This window comes from Wasmannia auropunctata, unplaced genomic scaffold (genome assembly GCF_000956235.1).
Source record: "Wasmannia auropunctata unplaced genomic scaffold, wasmannia.A_1.0 LD336088.1, whole genome shotgun sequence".
NCBI lineage: Eukaryota > Metazoa > Arthropoda > Insecta > Hymenoptera > Formicidae > Wasmannia > Wasmannia auropunctata.
This window is the reverse complement of record NW_012026802.1, coordinates 852,080-867,530: the sequence shown is the minus strand read 5'-3', so window position 1 is coordinate 867,530 and position 15,451 is coordinate 852,080. Positions and strand designations below refer to the sequence as shown.

At 41.4% G+C, this 15,451-nt stretch overlaps 5 protein-coding genes across 6 annotated transcripts; 2 read left to right on the top strand and 3 right to left on the bottom strand.

Moving 5' to 3' along the window:
• Positions 1-1,248: 1,248 nt before the first annotated feature.
• LOC105448162 (mpv17-like protein 2) lies at positions 1,249-3,170 on the bottom strand. The gene is made up of 4 exons (XM_011686575.1): positions 2,343-3,170; positions 1,828-2,270; positions 1,560-1,685; positions 1,249-1,401 (listed from the first exon to the last, which is right to left on the bottom strand). Exons 1-4 carry the CDS (start codon positions 2,368-2,370, stop codon positions 1,384-1,386), a joined length of 615 nt encoding a protein of 204 aa, XP_011684877.1. The 5' UTR covers positions 2,371-3,170; the 3' UTR covers positions 1,249-1,383.
• Positions 3,171-3,260: 90 nt separating this feature from the next.
• Positions 3,261-4,717, bottom strand: LOC105448163 (60S ribosomal protein L37). The gene is made up of 4 exons (XM_011686576.1): positions 4,609-4,717; positions 4,078-4,213; positions 3,867-3,951; positions 3,261-3,394 (listed from the first exon to the last, which is right to left on the bottom strand). Exons 1-4 carry the CDS (start codon positions 4,609-4,611, stop codon positions 3,343-3,345), a joined length of 276 nt encoding a protein of 91 aa, XP_011684878.1. The 5' UTR covers positions 4,612-4,717; the 3' UTR covers positions 3,261-3,342.
• A 331-nt stretch (positions 4,718-5,048) lies between these two features.
• Positions 5,049-7,157, bottom strand: LOC105448159 (translation initiation factor eIF-2B subunit gamma). Of its 2 annotated transcripts, none has more exons than XM_011686572.1 (5): positions 6,932-7,157; positions 6,161-6,849; positions 5,773-6,079; positions 5,337-5,563; positions 5,049-5,266 (listed from the first exon to the last, which is right to left on the bottom strand). In XM_011686572.1, the coding sequence occupies exons 2-5, from the start codon at positions 6,835-6,837 to the stop codon at positions 5,110-5,112; spliced, it is 1,368 nt and encodes a 455-aa protein (XP_011684874.1). In that variant the 5' UTR covers positions 6,838-6,849; positions 6,932-7,157; the 3' UTR covers positions 5,049-5,109. The 2 variants fall into 2 exon arrangements, with proteins under 2 accessions (XP_011684874.1, XP_011684875.1); XM_011686573.1 differs by having other exon boundaries at positions 7,091-7,155.
• Positions 7,158-7,308: 151 nt separating this feature from the next.
• LOC105448161 (tRNA (adenine(58)-N(1))-methyltransferase non-catalytic subunit TRM6) lies at positions 7,309-9,123 on the top strand. Its single transcript, XM_011686574.1, has 2 exons — positions 7,309-7,401; positions 7,477-9,123. Exon 2 carries the CDS (start codon positions 7,537-7,539, stop codon positions 8,962-8,964), a length of 1,428 nt encoding a protein of 475 aa, XP_011684876.1. The 5' UTR covers positions 7,309-7,401; positions 7,477-7,536; the 3' UTR covers positions 8,965-9,123.
• Positions 9,124-10,016: 893 nt separating this feature from the next.
• LOC105448158 (protein shuttle craft) lies at positions 10,017-15,131 on the top strand. The gene is made up of 9 exons (XM_011686571.1): positions 10,017-11,368; positions 11,464-11,637; positions 11,725-12,117; positions 12,245-12,526; positions 12,609-12,899; positions 12,988-13,451; positions 13,580-14,110; positions 14,180-14,286; positions 14,386-15,131. The coding sequence occupies exons 1-9, from the start codon at positions 10,054-10,056 to the stop codon at positions 14,489-14,491; spliced, it is 3,663 nt and encodes a 1,220-aa protein (XP_011684873.1). The 5' UTR covers positions 10,017-10,053; the 3' UTR covers positions 14,492-15,131.
• Positions 15,132-15,451: the final 320 nt, after the last annotated feature.

The window sequence follows — 15,451 nt, the reverse complement described above, 5'->3', positions numbered from 1 at the left end:
GTTAACGCAGAGAAAACAATGAAGATTTGTATATTGACGTATGAAGGATCGATATTTGTTATCGCAGCGAAAAATTTCCGATTGCATTGACGATATCGCAAATAATCTATCAAAGTTGGAAACTACAATTTATGTACCATTGTAGAAAACAGAACGAGATAAGCAAAGGTATGAGAGAGTAATATAGGACAAGTATGATTTTCTTTGTTCGAGATAAAATAATACGGCGTAAACAAACTTAGGAAAGAAGAATTTAATTACGTAGAGATCTTGTATCATGATTGCTCGCTATATATACATTATATTGCATACATTCTCGTTTTATACAGAAACGTAAAAATGTTATAAAAATCATACGTATATATAATTCCAGGGCGCAATGCTCATTATAGGCAAAACAGAAAAACACGACAGGCGAGTGACGATGAGGCATATTTATAAAAATCTTGCATTTCACGTGCAAAAATTATTTCCGTCAATTATTTGTGTCGCACGACGGTTGAATTTATTGTTTGTGTTTATGTCCGTTAATCATGTTTGCTTGTGACGACGTCTGACTGGTTAGAAGACCGTGTAATCCCACCGTCGCCAAATGCCAAACAAAAGCTGTCGAGCAAATAAATAAACTCAATGAGAGATTATTGCGCGCGATAAGACGCAATCCGCCTTTCCGTTGCGGACACGTGTCGCGTGTCCGCAGACCAATATATTCGATCGCGTTCTGCCATTATTTCGCAATCACAGGCATTCTTCCACAACAATTATTTACGATTCATGCTTGAACGACATCAATAAACTTCCGAATTCTCCGCCGAATTTTTCTGGATTTCTTCGTATGCGAACTAACAAAAGTTACGAGATAGGAGATGTCCGTAAAGAATTCTTATTCTCGCAGAAAGATAAACACGAATCTAGCACATCCGAGTGTGTGATGTTTAAATTTCTTTAATCTTGAAGTAATTACGATTTGAGATTAGCCACGTAGAAATTGTAATTAATAACAAAAACGCTAAGCTTATATCATTTCTTCAAAGGAAATCACCGCAGTGTTGCAATTATTAGCAGCACCTCTCGAGATATTCTAGCATTATTCGAGTTTTAATTATATCGATAGTTTCTCGCACCAGGAACTGCGGCAAGTGATTACTCGCAATTATTTGTCATCTGGTAAAAATTGTAGAAATGAACAAATAGATTGAATCGCGATAAGACATCAGTTCGGGAAGATACGATAATCTTACTTGGAAATTGTTTTCGATAGCATTTTATTGCACATTGTTGCGTATATTAATTAATAATAAACATATATATACAATGCTTGCTTAACAATTAATTATACTCGTACAGTCATATCTTTTGTTCGGACTAGCCATGAGATTTCTATCACTCGAAGTGAGCGTCCTGCGAATGAAGTAAGTTATAATTATTTTATTGCTCGATCGCAATGTAATATATATTCGTTTTTTTTTTAATTGTAACTTGATAAAGCAATTAAAAACAAGTTATAAACGTATAAAGGCATTTGCATCCCCGTCTGTACATACGAAGGTAAAACTTACATATTTTATATATGATAGAAAAATGTCATAGACCATCGTCAGAGCATTCGTATAGAGTACCCGATAATGCAGGGGCACAAAGAGGAAATTAATGCATTGCATAGGAGGCCAAAAACAACAGTCGACCTGGCAATATTTTAATAGATTATTACGTATATTTTAAAAAGAATTAAAGCTTTCGATAGCAGTTTCTGAATTTTAATTGTTGTACAAATTCGCTCTTTACGATTATTGAAATACCGATTAACGAATATAGTTCCGTACGTACTTTCCACGTTTCGCAGAACTTCAGCTTTAGTTCCTTGCTGATCTCCTCGACTTTACGACTCTCCAGGATTCCGAGACCGACGAAAAATATCGTCAGGCACGTGGGACTCGCGATCGATTGGTCGAGAAATGTCTTTTTTAGAACAGACTTTGCGTTTCTGCCTGGAAAAACCTTTTCTAGGATTGTGTAGAACCAATGATGAAACGGACCTTGAAGCAGTCCCACGACCGTCATGTTCCTGGTCCGCATGTAGTCGTGTCCGTATACAGATGGACTGCTGGAAATCGCCGTCACCTTTTCATCTTCCGGTGACGCTGCCATGACGCTGCCTGGAAAATATTTGTGACAATGCTTCTTCCAATACTCGCTGCGCTGTTGGATCACATCTCCCGCTGCCATCATCAGGCCACAGCTCACAGTGTTGGTAACTAACAGATATTTACCTGCACAGCCAAAAATATAAATTTCAGACAATAAAGCGATTATTAAAAAAAACAAAAAAAACATGCACTTACCAAACAGTAGTTGACGCAGAACGCCCATTTATACAGAATTATATACAAGTTTTGTAATAAATTCGTTTTTGTTCCGTATTATGGAACAGATTTTTCAAAGAGCAAAATTTTTCAGTAATTGTAAATACCCTTCGAGAATTATCTGCGTGTAGTAGAAACGTTAATTCATATGTCTTCTTGACCAAATTATTTCCTTTCAGTCACCTATTTGAATTTGTTTCTAAGTGCGCGTTTTCCCTCTCTTTAAATTTACTATTATTTAATCGAGCAAATCTTCTTGATTCTTCGGTGCTTGTGGAGACGAAACATTCGCTGAGTATTGTTGCGTGGCATAACTCTCGAATTGACGGGCTGAAGATCAACGATCTTCGGGTGCGGTATCGGCGGACGCCTAGATGCACAATGGAGCTGCAGCGACCATCCGAGTTGTCATCATGCATTGAACGTACTGTTCGGCGAGGTCGGAAGCTCGCTAAATATATGGGACGTCGCGGCAATTAAAAATTCCGCGAAGGTTGCGCAAACGATACGTAGACAACGCGCCTCTTATCTTTCCGATCGTGTATTTCTTCAAAATTTTCTTGTCAGATATGATATAATACGTGAGAATACGTATACAGGTTTATCAGAAGTTCATCTCACGTGTTTGCAAATGCTACTCAATGTATCAATAGAAAAAGAAACGGGAGGGGAGTCGAGATAATATACTTAATTTTAAGCTATCTTACTTAAGTGTATTATCATTTACAAGAATGGAATTATACAGAGAGAAACCGAAAGTCTTTAGATGGTGTAAAAGCGTATGAAACTTAAAGGCTTATATAGCTGCAAATATTTAAGAGAAGTAAACAATCCAATAAATGTGATTATCATTCCATTAGAATTTAATAAAAGAAATTCTCATTGAAATGCTAAATATTGTGATCAGATGTTTTCGATTTTTTATTGATAGTCAAAATTGTACAACTTAATTAGACAATGAGACAGGGTATTGATGCTATTACTTAGCTGCAACAGCTTTAGGTTTTGGCAAGCCTTCCCTGAATCCATTCCTATAAATATATAAAATAACCATTTATAGGTGCTGTATATATGGCAAATTACGAAAAAATTAGATAATGTTATATACATTTCTTATTGTAACAAAAAATGATATAAAACTATAAGAAAAAGTTGTTAAAAATCTATAGGTTAATTGATTTAACGTTAATTATAGCGTTTTTGAACGAAGCGGATTTGATCGCTCAGAGAGCAATTAATAACATCACGTGCTCTATTTTAGATTTCTCATTGGGCGAGGAGAGCATGCGACGTTATTAATCGCTCTCGGAGCGAACAAATCCGCTTCGTCTGAAAATATTATAATTAACGTTAAAACAATTGACCCACAGATTTTTACAGTTTTTTAAAAACAGTTTTATATCATTTTTTATCATAATAAAAGATGCATATAACATTCCCTAATTTTTTTTTTATAATTTGTCCGAAAACGCTATTAGTTATTTTCATATTTCTAACGCTTACTTGAATTTACGGCGCACGATCTTAAGATAACGCATGCGGCCAGTGCCGGTGGTCTTCCTCCTTTTCGCCTTGATCGACCAGTTATCTGTGATGTTGCGAAACATACATCTAATTAATATCTTTAAATTAACAATAAATATTCGATATCTCATAAACGTAACGTGACACTCGTCTACGGGCAAACGTGTCGCGTTGCAAGACAGCGACTTACACGAACGCATCTTCTTAGCCGGGTAGCCACACTGCGCGCATTGCGACTTCTGGATGTGGTAAGAGCTACGTCCACATCGCCTGCACAACGTGTGCGTCTTGTTACGACGCTTACCAAAGCTGGACGTACCCTTCGTCTGTGAACATCAAGAAAAAGCATACTGAACTTAAACTGCAACATCCGACTCCATGTCCACAAATTAGAGAAAAAAATAAGATTCAACGATATGAAGATCGAACGACGATAAAGAAGGGTAATTTTTAGATCATCTCTATGGAAGAATAAGAAAAAAATAAATATCCTTCGGGAAAAATGAGTGACTCTTAACGTGTTATCAGATAAACATTATCATAACCTATAAACCAGTACATGGCAGTAATGTCCATGTCATGCGGATCTTTTTTCGCTCGATATTATTTAATTATGTCGGTTCTACGAAAATTCAGGACATCTTTTCCGCGCCGATAAATCAGCCGGCTGTTAGGATCGCTGTAAAATAAATCGATTTGAATAACATAAATTCACGCTCACCATTTTAGATGAAAGACCACTCCAGAGAAAAGACGATTTATTCCGTTCCGAATCCGAACGTTCCTTCGTCCGACGTCCAGTCGAAAGAGGTTATAAATTCAGCCGGAGAACGAGACGTTTTCGAACGATCTCTGTAGACGCCGATTGAAACTAAATCGCGAAATTCTTACTCGGAAGGTAAATTTCAATTTACACCATTTACCATCACAAAGCCAAAAATTAAAAATTATAATATACATATATACATAAGCATTATACAAATTTTAATTTTTTTAAATAAAAAACGGTCTAATAAAGAAATATTAATCTAAATTATGCCCTAACTTTTATCAATCTGAACATAAAATTGCTGCATTTAGATACATCAATATACTTCTCTACCAACTAAAACAAAAAAAAATCAATTACAAAAGGTAGTTTTCTTGTTTTTCTATTAAACATTTTTTATAAATAATATCTACAATATATTTATAATTTGTAAACAGTACAAAATGTGGGTAGTTAAATTTCTATAAGCCTATCTGCATCAGTGAGTACTTCGTGAGAGTGTTGGCTGTCAGATTTCACAACGTAATCTGCTCCAACGATGCAACTCTTCAATTCGGTGCCTTCCTCGATGATGCAACCATTGCATAGTATGCAATTGTGAATGACACATCTGCATAAAAAAAAAAACAAATCGTAAATTTTAGACGAATATTTTCACTCAATAAACACATCAAACTCACCTTGGCTTAATAGTTACACATCCCATTAGCACACTCTGAGATATCCTTGTCTTCGTTTCCACGGTGGTGCAAGGCCCGATATGACTGTGTCTCAACGACGTTTTGCTATCAATAACCGAATTATCACTTACGCGACATTCTTGCAGCTGTGTTGTGTTTACAACCGCCGACTTCGACAATGCCGGCAAAAGCGGCAACTGGCTGGCAGAGGTCCACCATTCTGATATCTGTACGAGATATTTTTCAAATCAGTTGATACAGATTCCTCAATTTAGAATTAAAGTGTAAATATAATATATATATTATTCGTAGCTCCGTACGAGAGCGATCGACTTTTAGTCGGTCAAGTTTCACTTCGAGATCCCGACTTATTTCATACGTTAAAATAATATATATCATTACTGAATTACATAGAGATTTGTGCAAACTGAATTACCTTAGCATTAGCAAGATGATACATTTGTATGGTATTCGCTCTAAGACCAAAATTTTCAGTCGGTACATGAGCGTAACATCGTATTACATCCCCATTATATGGGTCCTCCAGATCAGTTCTGTGATCATTGAAGGCTGACATCTTTGTTATCAGCTCATCTAACGGGTTCTCCATTGCAAAGTGGGAGATATCCTCTTTCAAATCCATTTGCACTATGGAAGTCTTGTCATCCATAGACTGTTTAGGTTTAAGTAACTGTTTACTGACTATATATGGCACAAGTTCACCCTTCAGAGTCGTAAAGTTTCTGAAAAAAAAAAATTTTACATTTAATTAGATTTACATTTAATCTCTTCTCTCAATGTATCTCTCTAATAAAATCACTCACTTGTCAAATATTAAAAAATCTAGCACCCATTTCTTAATAATGTACAAATGCGCATCCATCAGTTTGGAGTTAATGGTGAAGCTGGCATGCTTCGTGAGAAGCCTCTTCGAGATGTTAATTGTTTCCTCGAAGTCAGACGCGGAAGCCAAGAATACCAATCGCCCTGTGTTATTGTCGATGCCGATCAAATCTGTCTCCGGCTTCTGCTTGTTCTTCAGACCTGGCGTTACAAAGTCGTCCGGGATTCTCGGCATAGGTAACATCAGAGCGGTCAGACTCGCATTGTGCTTTCTGTACAAGTTCAGGATGTCCAATACATCCACATTCGTGATCAGGTCGCAGGATATCACCAAGATATCGGTATAAATTTTTTCGTGAATGAGCCTGATGGAATCAGCTGTGCCAAGGTCCTCGGTCCCTGGAATTCCCACGAATTCCAGCTTGATTTTCAGACCCAATTTATCCAAGGCCACCGACACGTCGGACTTGTTTTCCTCGGCGATAATGACGATCGCCTCCTTGAAGCCCGAACGCTCGAGGAGTTGCAGGGGAAACCAGATCATGGGAGCGTTGGCGATCGGTAGCAGGCATTTCGGCTGGCTTGCTGTCAGCTCTGTCATGCGGGAGCCTTTTCCTCCGGCGAGCACAATGGCTTGGAATTCATTGTAGCGATCCATTTTTATTATTCTCTACAATCATTAAAACGTGAGACATATTGTTAGAAGAACTTTAAAGACTTTGTTAAATGTTAATGATACTTAATACACCTACATCAAGCGTGCGTGTCACTCAAAACGTCTTGTACATCAATATGAACGATAACTATGATTAAGATTACATCCAAGTTACTTCAAGTTACTTTAGACGCATTATTGTGTAGAAAAACACGAAATTACACCCGACATGCGAGTATCGTATACAAATGCGTACACGCAATTCCTGGAGGAATGCAAACTGATGCAAGGCCCATCGATCCACCCATGTGCTTACCAGTGCTTACCCAACCTAAAAAATTACCTTACCAGCAAATGGCAAGTAAGCGAATTAGCTAAATCACAATCGAAAACATACTACCATTTTAAAATTCTCGGCCACAACTGCAGTTTGCTACTACCTAAGTCATATCGTTTTCCTATGCACTGGCCTAACCTGAAAAGAGCGAAAATGGCACTTGGCAGATAATCGCATGCATGTGGCATGGCACGGCATGGTTGAGGAGAAAGGGGAAAGAAACATTAAAGGTGATATATTGCTGCTGTAGAAAAGCTAGGAAGAATAATAGAGATATATGGAGTAAACATGTGATAATGTTACAGGACCCGACATGTAAAAAATTCGAGCGAGCGCTTTAACCTGTAAAACAATTCGGGGATACGATGAGCGCAACCGCGGAGGATACGTGCGAGTCGGCGGAGGATGTGATCGCGGTGGGCACCCACGTGATAGTCAAGAAGCAGGGCTTCAGCAAGATATACAAAGTGTCGGAGAACGGTATTCTGATGCTGGGGAAGGATCAGAGGGTGGAGATGCGCGAGATCATCGGCAGGCCGTTTTGGAGCACCTTCGAGATGGTGCCGTTGCCAGACAGCAGGAACACCTTCACCCTGAAGCTGACGGATGGGGTGGAGTCGTGGAACGATCTGAAGGGCGAGCTGAGCGGCTGCGACAATCGTTCCATCGTGGACGACGGCACGTCGCAGCGGCTGTCGAAGGAGGAGATTCTGCGGCTGCAGGAGGCCGGCAAGACCGGCAGGGAGATAATCGGCAGCCTCATCGAGAACAGCACGTCTTTCGCCGCCAAAACGGAGTACTCGCAGGAGAAGTACATCAGGAAGAAGAAGCGCAAGTATTTCAGATTCCTGACGATACACAGGACGTCGATATTGTCGCTGCACGAGGTGTACTTCGCGACGAAGCACGAGAAGATCGGGGGATTGAGGATGGACGCTCTGGCGCAGATACTGTCCTACAGTGACGTGCAGGCCGACGGCTTGCACCTGCTGTACAGCAGCGGATTCCAGGGACTGCCCGCGGCGGCTATGCTCGACAGAATAGGCGCGAACACGAGCGGCCGTCTCATCAACCTGCATCCCGGTAACGTGCCTCAAACCACACTCGTCGAAGCCATGAATTTTCCACAGGAACTGAAAGACAGGCACACCATGGTAAACATCTACAGTCTCTTGAGATTGTACCACCAGGGCGAATCAAACGTAGTAGACAATATTTCTGAAAAGACTGTCGATAGTAACATTGAAGAATTGTGCGAAGGTGAAAAACCAACGGAAGAATCCGAGGAGGAAACTAAGAACGACCAAGTATGCGAAACAGATATGGAAGTTTCGGAAGTGGAAACTGGGGCGGAAGAAAATGGTACGCTTCTCACAAACGATACCGGGGAAAATAGCAACGCCGTGAAACGAAAACTCGAGTCTGAGGAGCCCGAGAAAGAAGCGAAGAAACCGAAAAAACCGAAATGGTTGCTGGAGACAAAACACGCTGTGGATTTATTGAGTAACTCGAAGGCTCGTGGCTTGACTATCTTCGCGAGAGAGCATCCCTTGCAAATCGCGAACGCGCTGCTGCCCTTCTTGGGAATTTCGCGGCCGTTTGTCATCTTCCACGCGTTTCGCGAGCCTCTACAGGAGACTTACTTTGAACTCAAACAGAAACGCAATGTAATAAATGTGAGATTGTTTACGAATTTTTTACGTTCGTATCAGGTGTTGCCCGACAGGACGCATCCCGATATCCTGACGAACGATACCGGCGGCTACATTTTAACGGGTTACTTAGTTGAGTAATATATAAAATGTTTTTTAACAAATTTTGATACGAAAAGTTTGATCGCAGTGTAGACCCGCATATCCGACACCAATCGAATGCCGAAAATGTAAAACACGTTAAAAAAAAAATTGTACACGGTTATAATTTTATATACAAATACAATTTTATATTACGTACATATTTGCGTTTGCTACTTCGGCCTCTAATGGCATTATTATTTATAATAATCGTTCTTTTATCTATATAATTTCAAAAGATAAAAATACATATATAATAAAAGGGCGAAAATAATGGCTGTTAATAACAGTAAGTTTTTAGAATTTATTAATTCATTCTCATGGTATTTATTTTATTGTTCTTACTCTGCAGTTCTCTTTCACAATAAACTATCGTGATTTTTTATGAATTTCAAATTGTGCGAAATTCAGTTTTTAACTTCGGACGCTCAAAATTAAATTTTTGCAAACAAAATATTTTTTGTACTTCGTTTCTTTCGCAAATCTCTCTATAAAAGTTCTATTTTGAAATCTCTTTTTTCTCATAATTTCTATCATATACGTATTGCCCAATACTGCAGTTTTTTCAAATTTTATTGATCGGATTACGATGATACCGATGTGTTCACATCTGGATACGTAGTTCCGCTAATTGGAGGCTTCCATCAGAGGGTACTGCAATCGCCGCTGGAAGGAGAAAGGTTTGCGAGAATTTTGCTCATACGTGCTCCACAGTTTTCGAATTCTCGTTTTGATCGATTTTAAAAGTTTCAAACGGCCGGAGAAGCCAGGAGAAGCAATAAGACACGTGGCTTAAGCGCACCCTTTCGAATTTCTTTTTAGGTTAGGACAAGGTCGTTCCGGAACGCATCGCACGCGCGCGGTCTAGCATACAACATATTGCAATTCATCGAAACAGTGATTTTTTCCGATCTCTTTTCTCTCTTTCTCCCGCAAGGGGATTCGATCTCGGCAGATAAGAGATTCGCGTGCTCCTTATCGGGAGCACTCCTGGTTCCCCACTTCCCCCTCCTCCTCTCCCTCCCCCCCTCCGCGTTACGTGTGCGGTTTCGCGTTACTGTGCAATTACTGTGCAATCGCGACGACGAGATGGCCACCTGGGACGGCTCGTATCCGGAGGACCTGAGTTACCTGATGTACAACACCGACCGGAACGCGGCGGACGCTGCCCCGGGGAACTGGCCGACGACGTACTTCGCCGGGAACTCCGCGTATCTGCACGACATATCCGCGGGGGCGGCGGCGGGCTACTATCCTCCGGGGGCCGAGAACGGGAGTCGGGGACACGTCTACGAGCGGAGCAGAAGACCGACGGCGGCCTTCTACCAGGTCCCAGGCGCCCAGCACCCGTCGAACATGCAGGTGCCTTTGGAGAACAACGCCTATCAGGAACGTGCACTGCCAGACGCCTCGTCCGCGGATAACGCCCGGGCGTCGAACGGCGTCGCCTCGACGGCGTCGCACCACGCGCTGCCCTTCTCCCGCGGCGGCTATAGGCCGAGATCCACCAGGGGTAACCGGACGGCCGGCAAGCACGCGTCGGCGCCGCCGCCGCCGCCGCCGTCGTCGTCGTCGGCAGACGACATCATCCAGTCCACTGTCGTGGAGAACTCCAATCTGCATCCCATGGCCAACGAATTTGTGCCCAACAGCCAGGCCAAGTTCAGAAGGGACGCCAGATTCAGGAGATACGATAACGGCAACGCGACGGGGAGTGGGTTCAACGCTTGCGCTCAGGAATTCAAGCCAAAGTCAGCCGTGTCGTCCGCGGATCACGTGTACAAGGGCGAGAGACGTTACGACAACAGAAGGGACGCGAATTACAGACAGAAGAGGCCGCAGGACACGCAGGCTCCGCCGAGATCCGGCTACAGGGATGCTCACAGGACGTACAACGCGAGGAATTACAATAAATTTCAGAACGGCAGATATTACAATAGGAAGTATCAGTCGGACGTGTCTTTCGCAGAACAGAATGCCGCTGAAGAAGCCCACGCATCTGCCGCTAATTCAGTCGCTACGTTTAGTAATCAGGAAAATAGGGGTATTGTTGAAGAGATTCAAGAGGACGACTCGTCTGCAAAAATCAGCAGAGAAAGAACATTGGCACGCGAGGATAACGATTCGGAAAATATGTCTTCAAAGATCCTTGAAGCAAAACGAAACGATAGAGTTAAGCGATTCGCTAACGCGTCCAATTATCACAGATACAATTCGGACGAGATGCAGTCTGAACCCGGTACCAGGCGTAAAACAACAGCGGCAGCGGCGAAGTATACGCAAAGAAAGAACAACGAAACAAGTTATAAGGAGAAGAAAGTGGAAAATTGGAGAGATAGGACGGAAAGTAATGAGTCGACACCCGCACTGCCGGGGAAAAATCCGAGGAAAAAATATGAAATTGGTATGCATATTTCTACGGTCTATCCTCAAAGAGATGGCATTTTGTTATCGTATAAAATAATGAAATAATTGTCAACTTTGTATATTCTTATCCAGATGACGACGCGAGTCAGAGGGAACGATTAACCGAGCAATTGAACAAGGGAGGGTTGGAGTGCCTGGTCTGTTACGAGCATATCAAGCAGAGCGATTACGTTTGGTCCTGCAGCAATTGTTATCACGTGTTGCATCTGAGGTGCATAAAAAAATGGGCGAAGTCGTCTCAGGGCGGTGAGTAAAAACTCGTCGGAATTTTTGGTCATTCGGTTGTGCCGAATCGTCGAATTGTCGAATCTCATTCGTCTATTTTTCTTTTAGAGAACAACAGTTGGAAGTGCCCGGCTTGTCGGGACGTTAGTTTCCTCGTGCCCGAGGATTACTTCTGCTTCTGCGGCAAGATGAAGATGCCCGAGTGGAATCGCAGGGACGTGGCACATTCGTGCGGCGAGATCTGCGGTCGGCATCTGTCCAAGAAAAATTGCACGCACAAGTGCACCTTGCTCTGCCATCCCGGCTCTTGCCCGCAGTGCGTGGCGATGGTAACCAAGTATTGCGGTTGCGGACGAACGTCGAAGATGCTACTGTGTAGCGCTCAGCAGTTGTTGATGTGCGATTCGATATGCGAGAAGAATCTGTCGTGCGGCAAGCACACCTGCCAGAGGAAGTGCCATCAGGGGGAGTGCGGGCCTTGCGACAAAGTCGTGCAACAAAGTAATATTTCAATTTCTTCATTTAACGTACATTTAATTTTTTTTAAATTAAGATAAATACGTTAAGTTTGCAATAATTATCTTAGATAGCAATGTACAATTGTAATGTTTTGTTTTATTTTGTTTAGCATGTTTCTGTAGTAAGAAAACTCAAGAGGTACCCTGCCGAGCCAACGTTGCAGATACGTATTGCTGTGATAATATTTGTAACAAACCGTTAGACTGCGAGAAACATTATTGCCAGAAGATTTGTCATCCAGAGTCTTGCGAGTTCTGTTCCTTGATGCCCGAAAAAGTTACAATGTGTTGCTGCGGTCAGACGCCGTTAACGGAGAAAAGAGAGAGTTGTATGGATCCTGTGCCGACCTGCGATAAAATCTGCTCGAAGCGCTTGAAATGCGGCCAGCCTAGTAAGCGTCTCCGAGATATCGACGCTTTGCGTCTCGTCACCGTGCAGACGCGCTAAATCGAATTTTCCGTTCGCTCACGCAGGTAATCCGCACATCTGCAAGGCACCGTGTCACACGGGGGAATGTCCGGAATGCGATTTGAACACCGACGTCAAGTGCCGATGTGGTAACATGGACCGCGAGATCGCTTGCAGGGACTTGACGAGCAAGGCCGACGACGCGCGCTGCGAGAAACGCTGCAAGAAGAAGAGATCCTGCGGTAAACACAACTGCAATCAGCTGTGCTGCATCGACATCGAGCACATCTGTCCGTTGCCGTGTTCAAAAAACTTGAGTTGCGGTCGGCACAAGTGCCAGGAGAGATGTCATATAGGTAAGCGCACGCGCTTGTATCTATGTAATTGTATCTATCATCGAAATCGGACAGTATAAAATGAAATTTTTTTTTTTCTCTCCGACAGGAAGATGTTCGCCTTGCTGGGAGAGCAGCTTCGACGAACTGTATTGCGAGTGTGGCGCAGAAGTGATTTATCCGCCAGTCCCGTGCGGCACGAGGAGACCCACCTGCAACCGGCCGTGTTCGCGCGAGCATGCCTGCGACCACGAGGTACTGCACAACTGTCACAGCGAGCCCACGTGTCCACCTTGTAGCGTCCTGACCCAGAGATGGTGCCACGGCAGACACGAGCTCAGGAAGGCGGTGCCGTGCCACGTGAAAGAGATATCGTGCGGTCTTCCGTGCAGCAAGCCGTTGACGTGTGGACGGCATAGATGTATCACAATGTGTCACGCTGGACCCTGCGAAAAACCCGGCCAGCAGTGCACACAGCCTTGTGCCGCATTAAGAGAACTGTGCGGGCATATCTGCGCCACTCCATGCCACGAAGGCAAATGTCCAGATACGCCTTGCAAAGAGATGGTTAAGGTAAGGAACAATTCCTGTTTTTGCATATCTTAGGCGATCCACTTGAAAGCGATCGCATCGTGATAAAATTTCAACAAGTTTTGTACCATGGGATTATTATTTAACCATAAATTGTATTTACTTTACAGGTTACCTGCCAGTGCGGACACAGGACTATGAGTCGTGTCTGTGCAGATAATGCGCGGGAATATCAGCGGATAGCAAGCAATATATTGGCTAGTAAGATGGCCGATATGCAACTCGGTCACTCCGTCGATTTAGACGAAGTGTTCGGGCAAGGTGCGAAGAAACAAAATCAACTGAAGACTTTGGAGTGCAACGACGAGTGCAAGATTATAGAAAGAAACAGGAGGCTTGCATTGGGACTGCAGATCGTTAATCCGGACTTAAGCGGCAAATTGATGCCCAGATATAGCGATTACATGAAACAGTGGGCCAAGAAAGATCCGCACTTCTGTCAAATAGTCCACGACAAGTTGACGGAATTGGTGCAGCTAGCGAAAACGTCCAAACAGAAATCCCGGAGTTATTCGTTCGATGTTATGAACAGGGAAAAGCGTCATTTCGTGCACGAGTCGTGCCAGCACTTTGGCTGCGAGAGTCAAGCATACGATGAAGAGCCAAAGAGAAACGTCGTTGCCACTGCCGTGAAAGATAAGGTAAAAGCTCGCTCAATTGAAACGTGTATCATTTCAGTAACAAATATTCAGTAACAAATCTCATTGCAGTGTTGGCTACCAAGTTACAGTTTATTAGAAATGATACAGAGAGAGAAGGGACAGAGAAAGGTTCCAGGTCCGGTACTCAATACTTCGAAGGGAAATAACTCTACAAAGTAAGATATTTATTTGTAACTGTCGGATTAATAAAAGATTCAACGAATTAATAAATGAATATATATGTACTAAAATATGTAATTAATTATATATTGCAGGACTGTTCTTTCGTTACCTGTAAAGCAGAATCAGCAATTGCTGCCATCATCGTCAGCTACTAAAATTGCTGACAAAGAAATCGATTATTTTGACTACCAAGGCTAAATCAGCATATAAAAAAATAATTATGCAGCATGGATTATCCGATGTATATATATATGTCATAAAGGGGATTTAAAAAATGGGTACAACTGTAATTATACAATTAATTTCATGATGTGTGAAATTTTCATGTGCTTGAACAACAGCTCGAATTTCCAAATCAAACTTTAAATTGTTCGGCTCGTTCTAGCTTTAAGATATTTGAATGATTTCAATTGTTTAATCTGTTAGATTTGTTATTTCAAGGAAAAAAAATTTATTTTCTGTTTGCAATAAATATTTTCACTTAATTTTTTTCTAATGTCAAAACTATTTGATTAAAACAAACAAATGGAGTTTCGTTTGAGCTGTTCGAATAATTCGATTACACAATTCGAATCTTTTTATATGAGTCTTAATACTAAAATCTTGTAAGTAGAAATGCAAGATAATAAGTAATTATATTATCAATACATAATCATTTTCGAGTTATTTTCGATTGTATAAATTTTAATTGAATAAAAAGTAATCAGAAATGAGAATCTAATACTAACAGTAATAACAATTTTTATTACATTTACAAAAGATTTTGATAAGTTAATTAGTAAGAAATTCATCATTTTATTGTAATTTAGAATTGTTCGCAACATATTTTGTTAAAATAGATGGCCCCAAAAAAATATTTAAAAAAAAGAATTATCAATATACGTTTTTTACTAAAAGATACTGTTTTTCTTTATTAGCCCAAAATTATACACAAAATCGATATCTTGAATATTCCAGAACGCTTTCAATATCCAATGGCTTTCACGATTGTATAATCACAGAAATTTTATATTTGATTTGACTAGTACATAACAGGTGCGCGATTCGCGCGCGCTGCGTATTGAATCTCATACATCTTCCAATAACATTTATACCAATTTACATTTTAATTAAACAAATGTTAACAATTTTTGATAAGAAATAAATTTTCAAAAAAAA